At 40.0% G+C, this 15706-nt stretch overlaps 1 protein-coding gene across 2 annotated transcripts in view; it reads left to right on the top strand.

Annotated features, from left to right (window-relative positions):
• The window catches only part of RSPO2 (R-spondin 2), a 106137-nt gene that overhangs the window by 41510 nt on the left and 48921 nt on the right, over positions 1-15706 (top strand). For both annotated transcript variants that reach the window (XM_086880375.1, XM_086880376.1), the window contains one exon: positions 14185-14373. In XM_086880375.1, the coding sequence (XP_086736501.1) occupies positions 14185-14373 (189 nt within the window). The remainder of the gene's footprint in view (positions 1-14184; positions 14374-15706) is intronic.

Genomic DNA, 15706 nt, shown 5'->3' on the forward strand with positions numbered 1-15706 from the left:
TAAGGACATTGAATCTTCCAGACTATTCACAGCTATCTAAACATTGAATTTCTTCATTCCTAGAGGCTACCACTTTCTGTACCTTTCCATTTAATAGTGTTTTTAAAAATGAACAGAAGCAAAACCTCCATTTACATGCTGTTCACTAGTTCAGATGTTTGGCATTTATGAAACACTAAGCAGTGTGTTCACTGCTGTATAATCTGGAGAACTGAGACGTGTCCTTCACTGTTACAGATTTACAATTGCTGTCAAGCATTTATTTGTTTCCTTTGTCATTTCCCTTATGTGCCAGTTCTGTTGAACAATAAAATATGACAGTATCAATAGCTAAGTTGTGGTCATTAGTTTACTGGTACCTATTATAACAATGCACATAACTACCTAGTCTTTGCTTCTGTTTATTTCTGCTGGAATTTCTGTATGAGTCCAGATTTGGTATCTATGAATTTTAACATATGTTTCATTTCATCTTCCAGGAAAGGAAAAGAAAGACTTCACTTAATCTCCTTCTCTAACTACATTTTTTTTTCCTGTTCCTCAGTCTTTTCTACTGTTACTTTTTCAGTAAAAGTATGAAAAGGTGAAGTGAAATATCAGCCATCATTCATAAAGTCTTCTTGTATATCATTGTACTTTGTGTCTTAAGCAGAGTGTTTTGGATCTTCACGTCTATAGCTTCAGTGCTGCCAACAATGTTTTGTCTTCTGTGGTTTGGGTGGATCTGGATTTGGAACTGTGTTTTTGTTGGAATGCCTCTACATTGGATCCCTGCAGTTTTCAGTGCTTGGAAAAGTTATAACTTACAATGGAAGACAAAGTAAACCCACCATCAAAGGGGAAAAATTAAATCTCTGTTTATTCACCTGCATACTAAGATGAATCTTATTCATAGCAGCTAGCTGAAATATTCTAGATATTAAAAGACTTGGAAAAAAGTGAATTTTTTAAAATGCCTGGGACTTTGTTCCAATAGGATTTGTGTCCCAGATGTTGATTTGCACCAGCAATATTCTGGATGAAATTTGTGTTGAATATGTTATCAGATAGTGGCACAGAATATGTACATGGGAAAAATGCATTTCTGTGCAATTTTTTAATTAAGGAATAGGCTGTGACAGCCTCTGCATTTCTGAATGACTATAGCATGGGAATCTGAAATGGAAAACTCTGAGAATGGTGTCAAAGTGGCTTTTAACCATGTGAGAGGTGAGAAGACACTGCCTTGTGGACTGCACTGGCCAGGCCTCCCCACTGGCATGGTAAGAGTAAAGGAGTGTTTGCTGTTTTAAATTTTGTTTCCCTTTGCATCTTTCACACCAGAACTATACAAAAAGAGTTGGTCCAAGGTATAGTAAGTCTAGCTTCTAGACTTCTTCTAGCTTCCAGAAGAAGCATGACTTTTTTCTGTATTAGAAATGTAACTACCAGCCTCATTTTGAGCATCTGCTCATGCTTCCCAATGAAATTTATTTTCAATGGAAGGCAAATAAAACACACACTTGAAATAAGCTGGGGAACACGGTGGTTTTCATGTACTGTCTGCCCTGCATATCTCTTCCTATATACAAAGCCTAGAAGGAGCTCCTGTGCCTCATATATGGGTAAGACACAGTAGATGTAAGTGAAAAAGAGATAAAGCTGCAGCTGAGGAATGTGATTTTTCAAAAACCTTTATGGGAGGATGCAGCAGTTGGTTTTGAAAACCCACAATTTCTCCTGTAGATGGCTTAAGGTCAGCTCCATGCAGGCTCCCTGTCTGAGCAGCCAGGCTCTTCAGTAGATATGCTCCTGGTGAGAGGCACACTGTCTGTAGCAGAGCTGGGACTGGTGAGTTACTGAGCTGTACCTACCTGTCCCTTCATTGAAACCAGCCTGCTGGGCCACTGTCCTGTGAAAAGAGGAGATTTCCTCAACCCTTAGTATTTCTTTCGTCTGTCAGAGTCCCAGGAAAGCCGAGACCCTCGTGCCCAACCAGTCTGTCAGTGTCCCATCACTGGGACCCTTCACTGAGCAGTCCTGGATCAGAGGGTTTGACTGACTAAGGCAGGGACACACCAACAGCAAAAAGGAGACCCCTCAGTGGCTCTTCCCACTCTGAGTGTGTTACCTGCTGCCAGTGACTGCTTGTGCCTGTGAAGAATTCAACACCAACACTTTACAGAATAACACTCTTGATTAATATAAAATTGTGACAGATTAAGGTTTGAGCATTGCCAGTGATCTGACTTCAAAAATGTATTCCAAGCAATATTGCTAGTCTCCAATAAAAGTATATAGCATGCATAGAATGTGGTTCTTACCCTCCAGGTGTCCCTGTGGGGGGAAAGCAGGTTCAGTCCATTGACTGATCACAGCAGTTATGATGGAGTCTGCCCTAACGTTTCCCCATTCTCAGCTTATTTACTATTCCTTTATATTTAGGTGGAGCTTGAGTGGCTCTAGTCATACATACCTTTGTTACTGAGTGGTGTAAAATTATCTTGCTTTGCTCTTAAAACTGCAGTAAAAAAAATATAGAGCACAGTGTGAGGGGTGGTCATATCTTGGAGTCAGGTAACTTTGGATGGAGATTATTATTATAGTTAGGTTACAATGAACAGAGTTCATTAGAGGAGAACAATTTCATCACACTTGCTGACTCAGCAGCTGGACATCTCCTGTCTCCCCTGGCTGACAGGTGCTGTGTAGTTTATCAGCTGCAAAGTACCATCAAGTTCCCCTCCCTGCAAGGATTTCAGAGCCTGGCTGTGGTGTCTCCGTTCTCCTCCACCCTCTGTTCCATCCCTCTTGGTTGCAGATCATGTGTAGGGGGAGTCATTGTGGAGCATTCCAGCCAGGGAGCAGCAGCTGTATTTTACCCTGTAATTTCCATAGGGTTACAACTTATGTTAGGATGCGAATATAACTTCTCAGTTTCTGCTTATTTTACCAGCCCTCTTTCCAGTGAGACAGAAGAGCTCTGTGGATGTGATTTTCTGAACCTGAGAGAGTTTCAGCCTGTCAGTGGCTGATCTGCTTCTCAAGGGAAAGTCTTTTGGGAAACTTTTCTCTCTCAAGGACTGTTGTGTAAATAAGATTTTAGTTCTCAAAACAATGACACAGATGTTCTGAGAGGTTTTTTTTCCCTCTTGTCCCACCAATGGGATGAGAGAGGTGTTGTTCCTTGTACCAATCAGGTTAACCTGTATCAGAACACCTTATAAAAAGGGTTGAAAACCCCAAAATAAAGGCTTTTACTTTCTGAGAAAATAAAACCTCAGCTGCTGTGATATGAACCCTTGCTTCCTGCTTTGTGTCCTCACACAGAGCCCCATCATTGCATGAAGGGCATTTCAGAGAGGGCTGAACATTGGGGTAGATCTGAGGGGTAGAACAGACTGGCTGTCTGGCCTCTGTCCCATCACTTGATTTGGCAGTCTTCACCAGATACAAATAATCTGTGCTGTGGCCAAAAGTCTGATTGTGGTGCTCTTCCTCCCTGTCTGAATTGCTGGGGTTTGAGGAAGAACAGCATCTTCCTTTTAATGTGTGGTTTTGGGGGATTTTACATTTTACTCTATAGACATGTAAAAGGGAGAAAATGTAATTGATGTAAAATCTAAATAACAGCATTTATGAGACAAGTTATCCTTCAAAATGTTAAGAGTCCTCTTGAGTTTTATGATTGGAATTTCTTGAGGTTACTATACATGAAGCTACTGACATTTCATCACATTATCTGGGACTTGTAAAGTAAAACCCAGTGGGAGTTTATGCAAAGCTTATATCATGAATACTTTTACAGAGACTGAAGATGCCAGAAAAGAAAAAAGACTTGAGATTTGGAGTAGACAAAACTGTCCAGATCTGTGCAAATAGTACACAACTGGCAGGTATTGTCCATGTTTAAGTAATGTTAGACCTATAGGGTTTCTACAAAAGCATCCATATATGGATGAAACAGAGATCATCTTGGAAGGACTCTTCTCAGTGTGATGAAATCTGAAGCAGACACTTTACAAATCAGCAACTTCAGTTGATTAAAAAAAGCAGCTGGTTAATTTGTTGTATTAATATAGTTTCTTATTGTATCTGAAATGGATTGGCCTATAAATTAAAATTCAGAAATGGGATTGGCAACATGCACATGAATGTGTATCATGTAAGACTTTCAAATACCAAAATGAGTACTTGGTGGGGAATGGGTGGGGAACTAGGCTTCGAAAGAAATGACCTGTGAGTGGTATTTGTGAACCATGTGGTTGGTAAGGCTTGGTAGTTGTTTTTTATTTCTTTCTGGACAGGCTATTTAGCTGTCCTGTTTGCATGAACACAGCGGAGCAGGGCTTTTCCAATTTAATTTTATATTTTTTGTTTAATCTCTGAGTATACTCTATGGTTGTGATACTTGGATCTTTTATCACCAGTGTTTCAAGTGCATATGTTGAATTCCTCTCAGTTACAACATGAAGACCTAGAATAAAACTGGTAACTCTGTGGACAGAAAATATCAATAAAATCTGACATTTCCTAGGACATTGCAACAGGGAGTGTGACACTTTCTCTATTTCTGTAGCTGTGTTTTTTAGGAAGGCAGGTCATGGGGTGGTGTTTGTTACCTGCAACAGATGTTCTATTTTTTTTTTCCACCCATGGACTTCCCATGGATAAAATGTAAATTGATGACAGCTCTGGATTTCCTTACTGGAAAGTACCATTAATGGGGAACACTGGGGAAATGCGGGCAGTCTGAGCAACCAGGCTGCTCCATTTTCAGGGGAAGAGGAAAGGTCTAGGAGCTAAACAGAGAGAAATTGTGGAAGAAATTTCACATCCCAAGTATAAGAAAGAAGCAGTATTCAGTAGCATTAAGGCAAATGAGGATTGGTAGACTGTGAGCAGTGGGCAAAAGAGAACAAGAACAGTTAAATGTTTCCAGATGACTGTAGGTATCCAGAAAGTGAGCAATGAGAGATACCTTTAAGAGCTGCAGATGGTCAAAGGAAGAAAGATGGCTGAGATACCTTTGTTAGTAGGAGTTCATCCCAGCTAGAAAGATTATCAGTAATGTTCTTAAAACATCTAGGTAACCAAGCATCCTGAGACCAACATGCCATTTTATTGGTAGACTTCTGAACTTGGTAGTCAGCATGCAATGGTGCTACTGTCTAGAGTCACTAAATATTGCAAGATTATCTCAACATGTAGGTGATTTCTTGAGACTTGCCAGGGTGCTGAAGGAGTATAATATCAAACTGATCCTCATAGTGATTCTCCATGTCATGGTGGTGAGGAACACTGTACAGAAAATTCTGAAAGTGTTCAGCTGGATAGCTGTGTAGCAGCAGTAAAATGTTTTGATTTGGAAGTGGAATAAAACGCCACTGTCTTTTGAGTGTATATGGAATGAAGACAAGTCTCTTGGAAGCCTACACTAGAATAACCAGAAGGACATTATATCAATAACAAGATAATGAAATGAGCTGATAAGTGAGAGTAGTTTAAGCTTGAAATTGTGATATTGAAAATGTGATGAAGACCTCCAAAGGAAGTGAAAGAATAATAACCAGGCAAAATTGCTCACTTACAAGCAAAATTTGATGAGATTTATACCAAACTAATTTAAGTGAAATGCCACCCTACAGTTAATCTGTCTTCAGAGGAAGAGTGTGGAACATGCATTTTCTCAGTTGTGGAATACTTTAGAGAAAATGATCCTGAGTGATGAAGGCCTGGTGCCCTGAGAAAGAACACCGGGTGATTTCCTGTATAACAAAAAAAATGGCTGCATCCTACCCAGAGCAACATGGTACTTGGGAAACAGTATCTTCGTGGTCCAGAAAAATTACGTAACACATGAATGTTTCAGGAGAATAAAATCTAGGAAAAGTAGAGAAGTTGTATCACTTCTTTATTTGGTATCAGTACATTTGCTTTTCCAATACTGAGCTTCTTTTGAGTATCTGTAAGCCTGTTGATAAAATTGTAAGGGATTGATCAAAGTACTGGTTACTTTGCCTTGTGGTGAGACATTCTGGAATCTTGCTTTGTTTATCTTACCCATGTGAAAGCTAGGACTTGACCTGATCAGAGGGTCTGCATTGGGAAAAAAAACTTTGAAAGACTATTAACAAACTGGCAGGCAGAGATATAAAAAGGTCCAGTGGTTGGTCCTTGAAGTTCAAAATTCCATTGCACATTTTTAACAGTGTGAGTGATTAGCCCCTATGATATCTTAACAAAGGTTGTGGTGGTTTCCTTACCACTGACAATTTAAAAATTAAGATTGAATGGTTTCTTAAATGATATGTTTCAGTAAAGCAGAAGTTCTGTGGCTTCTTTGTACAGGGCACTGGCCTAATTGTTCATAAAAATCCCCTTTGACCTTGAATTTAAAATTTTCTTAAAGATAATTATGAGTAACAAACTAGTCTTTTTCTTTTTTTTTTTTAATAAATTTTTTCTGCCTAAAACTTACTTTTGCTTTTACAAAGTTCTAATGAAAAATAGGTATTTGTCTTGGCCAGATCAGTTAGTCAGATGTTTTTCAGCTGTAGTGAACTTCCAGGGTTAGTCTTAGTGCCTTGGTACACTATGTAGTATTGGTTTATCTATAAGGCTGTATTTATTGTTCAGTTCCTTGGTGCCCTGAAGACATAAGCTAAGCACAGGTGTATTTTATTGATATATGTATGGGATATCTTCAAAGCAATAATTGAATTCAGGATTATGAAATCTACTACTTTGCAGTAAGCACAACTTGTAGTTCTCATCTCCTCTTGAGTCCCATCTGCACATCTCATGTTTACAGTGGTAAGTGTCTTGGAGACATTTCTGCTAGATCTGTACTAAAATCCAGTTACCAGCATTCCTGTGGCTGCAATCCCAGTTAGGGTGAGAGTGTCATTAAGCTGGCCATTGTATCACCAAGCTCAGTTTCTGACTTCAGAGACTTTAAAGACTGCCAAGAGATACACAGCAACCAGATAGCAAGTGATACTAGGAACATAGTGAGCATGTTAGCCTGGCTATCTAAAGAAATGTTTAGGGATTTAGACTTTACTGCTTGTTTCTCTGCCAGGATCTCCTCTTTCTCCAACTGGTTTTGGATTCATTTGTCTGTTTTAGCCTGGTTTTTACAGAAGCATAAAAATATCAGGTTCTTGTGCTGAGCTGGAGCACCAGGTTCAAAAGAGCTTTGTGACACCCAACAGCAAGAAAGACACAAATTAGAAGCAGTTGTAGTATGGGCTGCAGGACAGTAAGATCACAGAAAATCAAATGCTGTAAGTTCTCTTGCTTACAGAACAACTTGTATTCTTGTGGGGAACAGGCTAGACTCATTTTGATTCTCTTGTGATTTTAAATAGTCATAACAAGTCAAAACTGCTTCAGCAATGTGGCTTAAATACATTTGATCTAGACAAGAGTTAAAGTAATTAGCTGACATTTGATTTTACTTGATATGGATCCAAACCATGAAACTTTGAACACCCTTAGGGTTCAGAAGTGTTTCATTCAGTGTTTGGGTACTAGTCTGTGTTCTCAAGTAACCTTTTGAAACTTGGCAAATTTAATACCACATTTAAAATAAAGGCGCTACTTGGGGAATTAAGTCTGCAAATGCTTTAACTTAGAGGTGCTCTGGACAATAGCTGTAGAAACAGAAGGAATAGAAAATGTGTTACGTGCATTAAGGTGTGTGCTTGTGTTTATATGCAGTGTTCACACCTGTGTACATACTTATGTGGCTGTACAAAACGTTATTCCTGCTGCAGGACCTTGCAGTCTTAATAGAGCGCAATCGTGTGCTTTGAGAGCCAGAGGATGGTGCTAACTTACAGCATGTGTGCGTTTTCAGTTTTATCATGTGATGACAGCAGCACTCTGACACTGGTTAACATTTGTGGGCCTTGTGGAAGGAGCAAGTCTCCATGAGGGATTTGGCTGGAGGAGACCTGCCTGCCTGGCGCACAGAGATGAGGAGGGTGTTCCAGGCAGGGTTGAAATAAGGATGAGTAGCATGATGTTTTTATGTTGCATGAGATGCAGTCAGTAATCTGGAATGTGATAGACCATGTTTTATTAGCTTGTTATTTTTTCTTGCAAACAAATATAGAGGGGAAAGCAAAATAAGTTATGAAGAAATTAAAAAGTAAGTGTATAGATATTTCTGTTGAAGGCGGAGGCATTTGCTTCCGCTTCAAAGAGCAATTATATGCAAAATAGAAAAGCTGTATGTGATAGCAATACATCCAGTTTGCTGTGTTAAGAAATCGAGATGGGAAGGGAAGAACTTGAGGCAGGGAGGATTTTGTAAGATTTAATTATGGCCTATGTATATAGGGCCGAAAGAGGCACAGTTAAGTGGGTATCTTCAAGATAGTATTCTTACGTGACCCCAAAACCAGTGCTATGGTATTTGATTTGTTAATGTATGTGTTCATTGTCCAAGAAATTAGTTAGTAGATCGTATCACAGTTTTCCCTGACTCTGGGAGAAATTGAAATAACGGAAAGGTTGCAGAATTCAGAGCGTCCCATGAAGTTCTGAAAAGAAAACAAGCAACAACAATGTGAAAGATAAATTCAATGGTACACACTTTACAGTAACTTAATTCCATGCAAATTACCCAGAAATTATTCAGCTTAATGCCTATGGAGCACAGTGGGAAGTTTTCAGATTTTTCAGTTTGCTCTTTCTAATGCAACATACAAATCATATTATCTTCTCTTACCATTATAATTCTTCAGCGATTTTTAATTTCTTAATGTGCTAAAAACAATAAAAAAGCTAGGAGACCAACAGGGAAATTCATCAATATGTGACCATTAATTAAGTGATGATTTTGAACACTGTCCAAATTCAATGTGTGTGTTAAATAATTGTTAATTTAAGTAACAATAAATACAATATATCTGAGGATTTCAGAGTAGTTTACAAGTTTTGAGGTTCACAGCATAAGAAGGTAAAAAAATACAGCTATAGAAGTAAAAAAAATAGTTTTTTAAGAAGGAGGAGTGTTCAGATGTCATGATTTGGGAAACCTATATTAATATATTACTGAACTCTTTAATATATCTTGAGTTGACCATAAGCTGTGAAAAGTGTGCCATCCATTTCATGGACAAATAATAGCATAGGAGAATGGAAGATCATTTTATGGAGTTAGTTCCTTTTCTATAGAGCTGAAGCCCAGATGAGTCAGCATAATTAAATTTTCCTGCAGAAAGAAAGGGTTATCAATAAGGACATCTTACCAGAAATAGACAGAAAAAGTGCTTGGGAAGAGTAACATGTGGCAGTAATAAAGGAAAATTGGACAGTAGAGTCAAACTCAGACACATTTTGTGGCCAAGAAATCAGGATTTTCATGGAGATCGTTGAGAGAAGGTGGCAAAGAAACCTACATGGAGGCCTGATATATATCTGCTCCAGAGCCTAATTCTTGCTCCACAAGATCATGGAATCATTTAAGTTGGAAAAGACCTTTAAGATCATTGAACACAGTAATTAACCCAGCACTGCCAAGTCCACCACTAAACCATGTCCACCACATCTACATATTTTTTTAATAACTCCAGGGATGGTGATTCAGCAGCTTCCCTGGGGAGCCCTTTCCAAGGCTTGACAACCTTTTCCATGGAAAAAGTTTTCCTAATATCCAATCTAAACCTCCCTGGCACAACTTGAGGCCATTTTCTCTCATCCTATTGCTTGTTACTTGGGAGAAAAGACTGTACTCCAACTTGCTAGAACTTTCTTTCAGGTATTTGTAGAGAATGATGTGCTGTCAGACCCTCCTTTTCTCCAGGCTAAACAACCTCAGCTCCCTCAGCAGCTGCCCATAGGACTTGTTCTCCAGACCCTTCACCAGCAACATAACCCTTCTCTGTACATGCTCCAGCACCTCAGTTTCTTGTTATAAGGAGCCTAAAACCCAACACAGGTTTTGAGGTGCGGCCTCACCAGTGCCCAGTACAGAGGTACACTGTCCTGGTCCTGCTGGCCACGCTATTTGTGACACAGGCCAGGATGCTACTGGCCTTCTTGGCCACCTGGGCACACGCTGGCTCATGTTCAGCCACTGGGCAACTTTCCAGCCACTCTTTCCCCAGCCTTTAGCATTGCATGGGGCTGTGACCCAAGTGCAGGACCCAGCACTTGACCTTACTGAAACTTATACTCTCAGCCTTGGTCCATAGATCCAGCCTGTCCAGATCCCTCTAGAGAGCCTTCCTACTCTCCAGTAGATCAACACTTCTGCCCAGCTTATGTCATCTACAACATTGATAGAGACATTAAAGAGGGCTGGCCCCAGTACTCAGCCCTGGAGAGCACCACTGGCAGCCAGCTGCCAGCTCTGTTTGCCATCACTCTCTAAGCCTAGTCATCCAACCTGGTCTTTTGCTGAATGAAGACTACACCCACCCAAGCCAGGAGCAGCCAGTGGGAAATAGTGTCTAAGGCTTTATGAAAGTCTGTGTAGAAACATCCACAGCCTTTTCTACATCTATTTTGTGGATTGTCTTGTCATAGAGGAAGATGAGGTCAGCCGGGCAGGACCTCCCTTTCATATAATGCCAGCTGGGCCTGACAACATGCTTGTCCTGTGTGTGCTGCATGAAGGTACTTAAGATGATTTGCTCCATGACTTTCCCCAGCACTGAGGTCAGACTGATGGGCTTGTAGTTCTTTTATACTCCTTCTGAATTTGGAAAGCTTCATTCTGGTCTCTGCCTGCCTTTCAGCTCAGGAGGCTGGGTACGAGAAAGAAGATGGTCTTATTACTGTTACAGAGTGAAGAAAAGAAGACATTATGTACCTCAGCCTTTTCCTTATCCCTTGTCACTGTGTTTCCCCCCACATTCAATAAGGAATAGAGATTCTCCTTAGCTCTACTGCTGTTGCTGATGTATTTATAGAAATAGTTACTGTTGTTTATGGAAGTAGTAGATGAAGTTCTTTTTGGGCTTTTGCCCTTGTAATTTTTTCTGTGCATAACACCATGATATCCTTGGAGTCCTCCTGAATTGTTTCCCCCTTCCTCGAAAGGTTATAAAGCTGCTTCCCACCCCCCCTCCATCCCGAGTTCCTGCCACAACTCTCTATTAAGCTTAGTCTTCTTTCCCCCTGGATCATCTTTTGGCATGTGGCACCAGTCTGCTCCTGTGTCTTTAGGATTTCCCTCTTGAAGACTTTCTAGCCTTCTTGGCCTCTGTTGCCAAGGTAGAGGTTTTGGTGACCCCCTTCCTTACTTCACCAAGAACCAAAAACTTGCCATTTGGTGATCACTATGCCCAAGATGGGCATAGTGACCTCCAACCATCACATCCCCCACAAGTCTTTCTCCATTCCCAAACAGCAGGTCCAGCAGTTACCTTCCCTAGTTTGCTCCCTCACCAGCCCTGTCAGGAAGTTATGTGCCCCCATGTTCCAGGAATCTCCTAGGCTCTTTCCTCTTTGCTGTGTTGTGATTTGAGCAGACATCTGGTAAACAGAAACTCCCCATGAAAACAAGGGTGAGTGATTGTTAAAGTTCTCCCAGCTACTTCGAGAATATTTTATCTGCTTCTTTCTCCTGGCTGGGGGGTGTGTTTCAGACTCCTGCTGTGATACCTGTCTTCTTGGCCTTCCCCCAATTCTTACTCACAAACATTCAACCCTATCCTTACCATCACTAACCTTTAGAGAACCAAAACAACCCTTCCTCAAATGAGAGAGCAGACTGATAGACCTTGCTTGTACCTTGTCCCTCTGGCATTGGCATACTGCTCTCAGACTTCAGTGAGCCTTGTTTTATCATTTTCTCCCTTCAAATCTCTAAAGCTCCTTCAGTGTGATTTCCTAAGTGCTGTGGAAAGATCTTTTTCTCCCTTTGAGACAGTTTTACCTTGTCTGTTGCCAGCAGGCCTGCTGTTTTGTTCCCTTTAGCTGTATTCATATGTATAGCAGTTATCTGCATCCATATGTATATATCCATGTACACACACACACAGACACACACACACATAGAGTAGCCTTTAGCTATATTCATGCTGTTCAGCAATTGGCCTGGCCCTAAGTCAAAATTATATACATGATTTCAGCTGTTTTGAACTCCAAAAAACACTCTGAGTAGTGAATAAATTCAGGCATCTTGCATCCTTGCTTTTGCTTTGTTCCTTTTAACTCTTTTGTTATAGTACTGGCTTCTCTGAGGAGCCTTGAATAAGCTGGAGGTGAAGATTCACTGAGAGTGACATCCAAGGAGACTAAAAGAGAAGTCAGAAGTCTACAGGATTGCCCACCATGTGTTAAGCAACAATTGCTTTGGCATACGTGGTCACATTTGATGTGGTTACAGTAAGGCAATCCCTGCCGACAGTGAGAGGAGGGATACATCCATGCCTAGTTCATCATTTGTTTGTTTGTCTTGTATATCTTTGAAGAAGTGGGTTGGGAATGAAAACAGTTACAAGATGAAGCGTAGGAAAAGTTTTATCTCAAGTCTTTTAGGCAACAGTAGTTGGGAACTGTTTTAGGAGTGTAAGGCTGTGGTCTGTTAGGGAGTCTCATTACAAAAGGGTTAACAGAGTGCTGAAGAATCATACATATATCATAAAGGGTAAGGATTCTTTTCCCATCAAGAGGATCTCACCTAGTGAGACTTGTACTGGAGGACTCCAACACTCAGAAAATGTCCCACTGACTGAGCTGTTTCATCCCAGATTGCTTCACTTCTTGTTCTGCCTGCCACCCACTAGGATTATTTATACAAGATCGGAGTTGAATGCTGTCATGCTGAACTTAGTGAGTCCCGTGTGGGGGATGGGAGCAGAGAGGGAATTGGAATGTGGTGTGCAGATGTGTGAAGGTGAGAGTAAAGCTTATCAGCTACCGGTTCCAGAGGGTGGTGGGCTTTTCCTTGTTTTTTTTCCTGACTCTGCTGGTGAAGTCATCAGTTGAACAACCTCAATTATCCAGCCATACAAGGTAAAAATATCAGATCATTACATATGGGTGTAAATAATTTTAAATATTTAAAAATATAGGAATTAAACATAGGCCCTTTTGGTGAGCTGCTCCCTGGGTGGCTGCTATTATAAACCTCTTGAGACCCCAAAGATGCTTTCCTTTGTTGCATAATAATTTTCCTTTGTTTTCAGTAAACCAGGTTTGAACGGGCAAATTTCTGTCCTGTAGCCAATTTAATATTTAAAACAGACCTGTGAAGTTATGCTGGCTTCAGGAATGTCTTGAGTCATCCTCCCTCTGCTAACCTACTGTGCTGACCCAGCACCTGAGAAGGACTCAACAGCCCATGGGGACAACCGAGTATTCTGCAACTCTGCAGAAAGGCAGGATAATAAAAGCTCATAAGAACAAAGAATGATGTGGCTGAAGTTTGTGTTGCAGTTATCAGCCAAGTAATTTAAAAGAAAAAAAGAAAATAATCCAACAAAATCAGAGCATAGACTTGATGATGAGCACAGCAGATGGTGACCTAAAATGGTAACCTGCACTAAATGTGCTCCTTTGGTAATGTCTGTGCATATGGTTTTCAGCCCATTTTGAGTAAAAATTTGTAGAAGGCTCTTTAAACTTAAGACTGCTTCTTTAAAAAAAAAAAAAATAAAAAAATTGTCTTTATACTCAAATTAAGAAGAGTCTTCAAGAAGACAGCTCTTAGGACCCTTAGGAGAGTGAGGAGACAGCCCCCATTTCTAGTGCTGTACCTGTTCTGCAGAGACTTCTCTACTCTGAATATTGCTGACTTCACAAATCAGAAATTTCATCAGTGGTGTTGCTCAATTTCCATGGGCATATCATTCCACGTGCATATATCAGGCTACTGAAATTCTTGGTTTTTGTTGCTGTTGTGTGTTTATGTCCCCAGCTTCAAACTATAATACAGCATTGTAACTTTATTTAACTTTGTACTTTGAGCTTTATGTAGCTTGGTGTCTGCTTGCCTGTGCCTGTATTTTAAATGTATGTAAAATCATTAAACTGCCCTACATACAAATAAAAATGTAGAGATTGTGTTTCTTTTTATTCAGTGCCAGTGCAGATGTCTGAAAGTGAGTGCACTTTCAGAACCCTCCTTTCAAAACTTTTTGTAGACATGCAAAAGATGAGTAGCCTTTAAAGGATAGAAGACCTGCAGACAAAATACTTTTCAAATTATTTTAAAGTGTAATTTATCTTCTTATTTTGCAGCTAACTATGGACCAAATCCAATCTGCAAAGGTTGCTTATCTTGTTCAAAGGATAATGGGTGCATCAGATGCCAACACAAGTTATTCTTCTTCCTGCGAAGAGAAGGGATGAGACAGTACGGTGAATGCTTGCACTCCTGCCCGTCGGGGTACTACGGACTTCGAACGCCAGATATGAACAGATGTTCAAGTGAGTTAGTTCTTGAACCCTTACTTTTGTAGGAAGGCCATAATTCATGCTTAGTTTTTAAGATGATATGTTGTGAAACAGAGGTGTATTTTCACAGATGTCTCAAGATCATCTTAAAACTTCTTTGCTAAAGAAGGCCTCAGCTCATTCTGAGATATAGAACATTCAGCAGGTTAACTAGTTGATTATTTGACCTTGTATTTTTTTGTTATTATTATTAGTTTAATAAGACGAGTTATTTAGGGAAAAAAATATGATTCATGCAGATACTCCTAGTTTTAAGAAACAAATTCCCCCTATAAGAAAATAAAAAGGATTCAAAATGAATTTAACATGCAGGTACTCGTCAGTATAAGCACTAATATATGGGTGGGTTACTTGTGATATTTTTTGTTCCCACACAAATTTCAGGTGACCAGACACCTCACACCAGACATGTTTTAATATGTAAGTGTTGCTAATTTAATAAAACAGATGTACTATTAAAAACAAACAAACAACCTTTCACTTTTAGTGAAACATTTTATTTGGAAATTTACAACCTGCTAATGTGCAACAAGATTCCCTGTTTGCATGTTTGTGCCTAGAAGCACAACTGTTAAAATCCACGAGTGCTCTGGTATCTCACATTATTTCACCTCTGTCTGGCAGTTGTGCCGATTCATATTGATTTTTCCATATGCTCATATGAGGAGTATTACCCATATGGATTATTAATCATTGCACTTACCTCTAATTCCTGTTTAGGGGGAGAATGTTTTTGTTATAGTCTAACCAGAATCAGGTCACCTGCCATAAGAACCTGAAGTGAGAAATAGCTTTTCTTTGTTTCCTGCAATAATCAAGTGTCTGTTAAATGTGTGGCACCTTTCCCCTAACGCTGTGCCATGTCTTTGGGAGCACTGAGTTGTGAGAAAGCCTGTGCTGGTTTTCACATCACACATAATCTCAAGACTCACATGAGGTCACTCAGTGGCAGTCTGGGCTGGATGATGAGCACTTATGGCCATGCTTGGACCTCTCCCAAGCTATCCCACCTCTTTCTCCCCATTGCCTGCGTGGGCTCCATGGATATAGTATATCCAAACTGCTGTGTAATATTGCAGAGTGCTGCCTAATCTGTACCAGGTGGTTAAGTTTTGATAAAAAAATTAAATGAGACAGTATATGGTTTATGCATCCATTCTGTAAAGTAATTTAGAACCTTGGTTTTAATTTTTGTAACACATTTGTGAAAGCCGACAACTTCTGTTCTTGAAACCTTTCAAAACTGGGCTGTAAATACCTCCCCATGTAAAAATATTTTTGAGTATATTTGTAGGTTAGGAAATAG

This window comes from Cyanistes caeruleus, chromosome 1 (genome assembly GCF_971803275.1).
Source record: "Cyanistes caeruleus chromosome 1, bCyaCae1.hap1.1, whole genome shotgun sequence".
NCBI lineage: Eukaryota > Metazoa > Chordata > Aves > Passeriformes > Paridae > Cyanistes > Cyanistes caeruleus.